At 46.9% G+C, this 8,395-nt stretch overlaps 1 protein-coding gene across 1 annotated transcript; it reads left to right on the top strand.

Moving 5' to 3' along the window:
* Positions 1-827: 827 nt before the first annotated feature.
* Positions 828-3,105, top strand: snai1a (snail family zinc finger 1a; the record flags this gene model as incomplete). Its single annotated transcript, XM_080545478.1, has 3 exons — positions 828-903; positions 1,569-2,093; positions 2,921-3,105. The coding sequence occupies 3 exons, from the start codon at positions 828-830 to the stop codon at positions 3,103-3,105; spliced, it is 786 nt and encodes a 261-aa protein (XP_080401604.1).
* Positions 3,106-8,395: the final 5,290 nt, after the last annotated feature.

Genomic DNA, 8,395 nt, shown 5'->3' with positions numbered 1-8,395 from the left:
TTTTCCACATCAATTAATCTTAATTAATACATTCAGTCGATTTGCTATAGGCTTGCGCAGGTAGGCGGACAGTAATTCTTATCTTCTTGCTGTTTCTCTTTGGTGACAGATGCATTAATCTACTACTACCGTCAGTCTTAATAAATGATCAATCTAGGTCATCCCGTTTGAAGTCAGTCAACACGAGTTGCTCAGTGATTTTCTGCAGTTGCGCAACGCGTTCCAATCGTTTCATATTATAAATGAACACATGAACTATGGAATAACTGGGGAATTCAGACTAGTTGGCTTTGTCACCTAAGATGTATCCTGGTTTTAATATTAAAAAAAAAATAATCGCTGCACATCTTTACTTATCAACACAATTCTTCCAACTTTTTTCACTGGCTTTAAAAATGTGCGACTGCTCTCAGGTGGATCAAAATGCACAATATGCAACAATGCCATTTAATTAATGTGTCTTGTCTGCAGGTAGAGGCGATGCATCCCAAATGAATGCTTTCGGGAACATGTTTTAAGTTGAGTAATGGTTTAGCAAGTGGTCTCTTCCTGCGCCACTGCCATTGATAGGACATGGGGTGGAGGGCACACCCCTGGAGTCAGTGTCAGAGTATTTCAGCAGAGAAGAGATCGGCAAGTCTTTTTGGGAGAGTGCAGCTGAATGATAGAGTTGAGCAAGTTACAGTCAAACGGGTGGATTATATGTGATCAATCTTTTATTCCCTTTAAAGAAGCTACCGGAGACGTGCGTCTACACTTCCTGCGTCTGAACGTGTGACCGGTGGACACTTTTACGCACAATACCCCAAAAACAATAACCAAAGAAAATGCCTCGGTCTTTCCTGGTCAAAAAGTATTTCGCCAGCAAAAAGCCTAACTACAGTGAGCTGGAGTGTCAAAATGGTGAGTAAACCCCTACTTTTGAGTGTATAAACTGGAATGCATTCCACAAACTTCCTAAAACGTTACAAGGAACCACCTGTTTTTTTTCTTCTTAATTATGGTCCTTACAATAATGCACTTTGCGTTTTGTTTATTTTCCAAGAACAAAAAGTGAAACGTCACCTCAGATGTGTCCACACCTGTACAACTATTTCAATTAGATTTATCGCTTTTTTAAAATCTCAAGTTAGGCCCCCTTATAAAATAGATTCAGTTTTCCTGCACAGAGCAGCCATTCATGTTGGTACCCCATGTGAATACGTGGGAGGAAGCGTCCCTTGAAACCTCTGCTTGGCTTTTGCATAGAGGCCTTATGGTGAGAAACGCACCGAAATAAATGATGGTCAAGTATAGTCGCAGTACATGTTGAAAACCCTCTAAACCCACCAAAACGTTGTATTTTCCTTTTCATTGTTACAACACGATTTATTTCCACTTTTGAGTGCTTTGAGTTGCATTCCATGTACGAAAGGCGCTATATAAATAAAGCTTTACTTACTTACTTACTTACTTACTTACAGTTTAACCGATAATGTTCATGAGAAACTGAATCATGATAAAAACTGAATTATCTTGGTTGTACTTTTAACATTTAACTCCCTAAATCCTCATGTTTCATGTTTCAGCCTCTTCACTGGAGAGGTACCCTCTCGCCGAGCTTCCGGCCGGGGACAACAACTCACCTGCCACCTGTTACACAACCGGCCTGGTGTGGGATGTGAACTTCCTCCCCGCCCTCTATGTGCCCGCGTCTCCCACGGAGCCCTCCTCGCCCACCCAGGGGCCTCTGGACCTCAGCTCCCCCTCCAGCCTCAGCAGCAGCGCCAGCAGCAGCGGGGAGGAGGACGAGGGGCGCACCTCCGACCCCCCCAGCCCCGAGCCCGCGGACACCTACCACCCCCCTCAGAGGCCCAAACGCGCCAGCGCCAAGAGCCGCGGAATCGGAGGCCCCAGCGGCGAGGAGGAGAGGGAGACCCCGGTCACCGCAGCGAGGCCAGCCTTCTTCTGCAAGCACTGCCCCAAAGAGTACACCAGCCTGGGAGCTCTGAAGATGCACATCCGCTCACACACGCTGCCTTGTGTTTGTCCAACCTGCGGAAAGGCCTTCTCTAGACCCTGGCTGCTGCGTGGACACATCCGCACACACACAGGTAAGAAGAGCTCCGTCACCAGATCACACAGAGGATCTCACAGCTATATTTGTGTTGCTTTTGTTCGTAATGTTTTGTGGTTCATAACCTCTTTGGATGTTGCTCAATCCTGCTTAGTAGAGAAGTGTTTTTTTGTTTTGTTTTTACATAGGAGACACTATTATCCTATCCAAGATACCCACTAGTCAAGTCAAGTCAGCTTTATTTGTATAGCACGTTTACATACAGCAGTGGCTGAACCAAAGCCTACTACTAGTATGGTGTCTAGTATGGCAGTGTAGAGGAAATGATCACATAGGGAAGCCCCCTGTAGGCTCGTCGTTGGTCATTGATCACTCATTGTGTTCTAGGTCCACTGTAACAATGACTCATGGAGGATTATCTTATCATGGGCTCTGGTGTGAGACAAGAGAATGAGGGATAACATTGTGATGAAGGGGGCAAAGGACACCAGTGAAGCTCTCAGCGATCAATCGGACCACTTGCTTACCATCAGCAACTTGTTAAAGCAAAGCTTGTTAATCTAATTGCGGCACTGATTTAATCATGCTAATTCGACCGTTCCAACCGACCGTGGAATTTCTTCAGTCACTTGTGAATGAGATGTGTGAGAGTGATTCACTGAGGTGCTAATGAGCTCTTCTGGTGAACTTAAAGACAAGTCGACTGATGTCAAATGACCTGACGTCATTGTGAAGAGCAAAAAGTGAACTTTTGTGAACTAATAATCAAACCCAAGGACCAACAAACCATTTCTCGTACCCAAACGATATAAATCACATGTTTATGAATACTCTCCCCTGTCATATTCCCCCCCCCCCCCTCAGGTGAACGTCCGTTCTCCTGCCCCCACTGTAACCGGGCCTTCGCCGACCGCTCCAACCTGCGGGCGCACCTGCAGACCCACGCCGAGGTGAAGAAGTACCAGTGTGGCGTGTGCTCTCGCACCTTCAGCCGCATGTCCCTCCTCCAGAAACACAGCGCGGCGAGCTGCTGCTCCTCCTCAGCATGAGAGCTGAGAGAGAGAGAGAGAGAGAGAGAGAGAGAAAGCCCCATAGAGACCTCAGGGCAGTAAAGGGGGGGCCTACACACACCCAAACCAGCCTCTCCAACCACCAGCTAGACCACAGGAGCCTGATCCAGTCTGCCAGCAAGAGACGTTGGAGCCACCCTCGGCTAGTGGGGGAGAGGCAGCCCACAGTTATTCCCATCTTCTCTTTTGGAATAGAACTTTCACGAGTCTCTGTTTTCTCTGCTTCGATCACAAAAAACCCAAAAGAAGAGTAGATATATTTTTCACACTCCTCCCATTTCAATCCAAGCCGAACCGGGTTGATGTTGTTTTTGGAGTGGCCACCAACTCTGAACTCCTATTATTAACATTGTAGGGCATACTAGTTCCAACCGTTTTAGTTTTTTTCTCTTCCATTTCAAAGACAATATTTACGATGGACCCATGGGGGGCCAGTGGTGCCGGTGTTCTTTCGAATCTATTCTATCCCCCGCCTTGGTGCCGACCAGCTTGGGGGATCATGGCCTAGACACAGCTGCTGAGAGGTGCGTGGGTGGGAGATACGTCTCTCAGCATGTCATAGTACACACACACACACACACACACAGACACACACACACAGCTGCCCCTGGTACGGTGGTGTAGATAGACAAGGTGCTAACAGGTGCCATGCCCCTGACCTTCACTGGGACGATAACAGGTGACTTCCACCACCCTCAATTAGCTTAGAAAAAAAAGGGGAAGTACTGTATGTCATCACAACAGGATGGAGTCAGTTGGTCCTTTTGAACAGTACGCTTTTTCTCCAGTGGGGTTATGGAAGCCCCATGTCTTAAGCCTCTATTTTGACCACATCAAGGCGCACTGTAATCTGATGTGTCTCAGAGATAGGAAAAGCCATATTGTCTCTGTTGTCGTTCGTCATGGAAGCCATGTCCCCGACGTTGTTGTTTTTCCCTCGAATGACGATTCAAGCCATGCACTCCAGGTTACCACAGTGTTAATGATTCCTGCCATTCATGACACAAGTCTAACTTCCAAAGCCATTTTTTTGTAAGATTTGAACTTGTTTTTATGAAATGTTTTACTTCTAAAACCAAAGATGTGCCTTCTTACCTCAGTTGGTAGTTGTTGTGTTTTGTAAATCTAAATCGTCTATTGCAGTATTACTCTTTAGAATCAGGCATGGGGGAATTAGAAATGGGGGGGAAGGCTGGGACCAAATGACATGTCTGAAATGTTTACATCCTAGAGGCTTGGTTGCCTTTTAAGTCAGATCCCTGGCTGTACAGAGTTGGATTTTAACTTTCCTTAAACTTTTCATGGTTTTACAGTGCAATGTCCACATTTGATGTAGTCTTATTTCATTTCATATTTTGTTTATTGTATGTTTGTGTCTTTCACTTCTATTTCATGTGTTTCATTGCTGATGAATTTGCATTCAATAAAGTTATTTATGTTTATAAAAAAAAAGCGTATTGTGTATTGATTACAGAAAAACCTTTCTGTGGGTATATCCCATTGCAATGCATTCATGTAACGTCCATGTGGTGAAGTAGGTGATTGATTATTTGTGGAAGCAGGTTTTGTAGCTTACTTATTTATTGTAACTATCAATGGGTATCTTTGCAAGAAAAGGGCGGCTGTGGCGCAGGAGGTAGAGTCGCCGTCTAATGATCACAAGGTTGGCAGATCAGCGGTTCGAGCCCCGTCAACGTGTCCTTGGGCAAGACACTGAGCCCCATGTCAACGTGTCCTTGGGCAAGACACTGAACCCCAAAATTGCTCCCAGTGAGCGGGCCGGCGCCTTGCATGGTAGCTTGTCGCCATTGGTGTGTGAATGTGTGTGTGAATGGGTGAATGAGAGGCCGTTGTAAAGCGCTTTGGAGCAGCAAAAAAGGCGCTATATAAGTGCAGTCCATTTACCATGTATTCAGTTTTGTCTTGTGCAAATACACTGTCAACAAGTGGAAATTGTCACTACTGCAGTGCTGACATAACAGCACAATTGCGTATGTATGGCTTGGCAGTGACTGCAATAGGGAGATGGCTCTCTTTCAACAACTGCAGTGTTGGGAATAGATTAGTTGTGTCAATTGGCCATTGTGATAATCAATGGGCAGCAGGTGTGCAGGTGAACACATTGAGTGATGGACAGGGACACCTGCTCAAAGTCTCCACCTGCCACCGGCTCTCACAGGCACTGTGCAAACATCGCAGCTGACGCACAGCTCTGTGTGTGTGTGTGTGTCTGTGTGTGAGAGAGAGAGAGTTTGAAAAAGAAAGTAGATGTATAGCCATTACTTGAACATGTCCCTCTCCATTCAACCATGTTAGACATCATGTAGAGTAGACGATCAATGAGGTTATATTTAGATGTTTGGGTGCCATGTAAGTGTTATGTAAGAACGTATAAGAATTGAAAGTCAGAATTGTGAGTGATTGGCCAAAATTCATGTAACGTTTGTTGGTTTTGTCTTTGTTGGGGGGGGGGGGAGTGTATAGTATAGTATAGTACCTCTCAAACACTCCAAACCAGGCCAGACAGTGAGTCAGTGTCTGCCTAGCCAGGAGAAGTGAAGTTCCCATGGTTCCCTGACTCTGCAGGTCTAGTCACAGAGCAGTGCGGGTGCGTGGGCTGTGGGCTGAGGCCCAGGGTGAGGTAAGCTGTTCCACTGAGCTTCTACATCTGCCGGAGCAGCCACATGCTCTCTCTCTTCTCCCCAGATTCCCTCTCTCAGTCAAGGAAACATTCACACACAGATACAGATAAGACTTCTGTGGCTAGCCTTTTGTCTAGTAGTGAATCACCGTTTAGGTGGTTGTTACTAGTACAAAGAGCACTGGGAGTTCGGTCACCCAGCTTTGAGCTCAACATCGAGTCATATATGGAGTCATTTTGGTTGTTACAGTTCTGCCCTTGACCTGGATGTTCTTGTACAACAACCCATTAAGATCCAGCTGCTTGGAATTAATTCAGAGCCATTTTATGATGTAAATTGTTAGAGTGCCCTTAGGCGAGGGTGTCAACTCCTCTCTAGTAATGTAGTACAGTGTAGCAAGCACAGCGAGTTGAAGTGAGTAACAGTTCTTGCAGTTAGTCGCAAGAACCACAGTCGTTTGTACAGTAGTTGTACTTCGTCGTTGCCAAACGAGCATACAACAGATCCATTTTGAACGCGAGCCATCGGTTCAATCCCTTCGATATTATAACTCTCACCACATTGCAAGTTACTTAAGTATTTCGCTGCTTTTTTGAGAAATGAAAACAGGACATGCTCCCCCACTTGTTCCTCAGGGAGAGTAGAATGCCTTAGTTCTGAAATCTGAGAACTTTTTCCTGCTGAGCGTTTCTCATTGCCAGAACACTCACTGTAATTTACCAAAAGTGGCTGCTATTTATGCCATAAAGCATGTGTTTAACATTCCAGAACCCCACTGTGTTTGTGTATTCCTCGCTCTCACTCTCTCCCTCTCTCTCTCTCTCTCTCTCTCTCTCTCTCTCTGTGCCTTGCCTGCCTCGTCTGTATATCTATTTATGTACAGTGCGTGTGTGTGTGTGTGTGTGTGTCTCTCTGTGTGAGTGTGTGTGTGTGTGTGTGAGTGTGAAACATCCCTGCAGAGAAAAGCAGCAGCCCTCTCCCTCTTCACAGGAGGATCATCTCTCCTCCTCAGAGACAGGCTCCGGCAGGAAGTGGGAGTTTATATTGGCCTACTTCACCCCCCCCGAAAAAAGCAGGGCTGGAGGCCGAAGGAGCTCAAGTGCTCAACCCTGCACTGCTTACTGCCACTGCACCGTAGTCCCGTCCCCCCATCCCCCCCACCCTGCAACCCTGTCCCACCCACGCTTGCTCGCTCGCTCTCTGGCCCAGCCGGGGCAGCGGGGGGGGGGGGGAGAGAGGAGACAGAGGAGAGAGTGGCCTTCAGTCCAGCAGCAGCCAGCAGCCGTGGCTCACAGAGGGCTCAGGGCTTGGGATACAGGAAGGAGCTGTCAGCCTCCCATAAACACCACTCATCCTGCAGCGATGACACAGTCGGGCCTGGGGGCAGCAGCTCTCCCAGGCCTCCCTGCCGCTCTACCTTCATACTGAGCCCCCGAGCTCCAGACTGACCCTGTCTGACTGAGGTCCTCTCCTCTGGATGTTGTGCCCTCTCTTCTACAGTGCTGTGGCGGTGCACTGATTTCATCAAGCTCATTATTTCCAAATGTTCTGTTCAGTGGAGAAAATTGCTTAATTAAGGAAATGGGATTAAAAAGAGATTGTTAATTGTCAGTGAAGATGACAAAGAGAGTGTCATTCGAATGTTTTTTTTGGTCGATTCTCTTAGGAAAAGATAATCTGGTCTGTGTTTTTACAGCAGTAAAGCTATCATCTCCTCTTGTGTTGCTCTCTTCTTAACAACTCCCCAAGCCTCCTCCACAGTTCTGTTGCAAACCGAGTAGCTCTCACAGTCTGTCAAATATATCTACTGTATCTATCTCTCTATTTATCTATCTATCTATCTATCTCTATTTATCTATCTATCTATCTATCTATCTATAATTATTTTCCTATACATACAACCCGTTCTTAATTCTGTATGTGTATCATGCATACATCTTCCCTAATTTCCTCTCTCCTTGTCCATGTGTTGAAAAGAGGCTCAGAGCCCCAGATGTGAGAATCCAGCCTACTAATTCCTCTTCTATCTGCAAATAGTCCACGGACAACCGCTGCATCTGGTAAATAAAGAACCCGGCAACAGTAACACCACAAGTATGTCTAATGATGGATTTGATCAGGGTCTGAAGCTGCCTTGAGGGCAGGATTGGAGAGGTGGTCGAGTGGTTGGGGTGGGGGGGGGGGGGGGGGGGGGGGGATGGAGTGCATATTAAAGAGTAATGAATCACACACTCAGTCACAGGGTCGCCGGGGATGAATGTGCTCTCTGTTGGTTTTCCTGGAGCCTGGAGTTTACTAACTGATGACGCAGGCAGCGCTTGATCAGAGACATGTGTTGCTGTGGACTCGGTGCCAGTGAGAAGCACAGAGGGGGGAGAGGTAGGAGGACGGATGGCGCCTAAGCTCACTCCCTCACTCCCTCTCTCCCTCTCTCTCCCTTCCTTCTGGGCATTGCCTCACACATGGGGCTTGTGGGATTCGGCGAGGAGGAGGAGGAGGGTTGTCCTACTCTGGGAAAAAAAGCAAAAAAAGCCAGCTTCTTACCCCAGGACAGGAAACAAGAGATCCTCAGTGAGCATCTTGACCTAACCCCGCTCAACCCCTTTACCACCCTCCTCCACCTCCCC

The sequence above is a fragment of the Nansenia antarctica genome (genome assembly GCF_963989245.1).
Source record: "Nansenia antarctica genome assembly, chromosome: 15".
Taxonomy (NCBI): Eukaryota; Metazoa; Chordata; class Actinopteri; order Argentiniformes; family Microstomatidae; genus Nansenia; species Nansenia antarctica.
The sequence above is the reverse complement of the archived record's forward strand: the minus strand, read 5'-3'. Positions and strand labels throughout refer to the sequence as shown.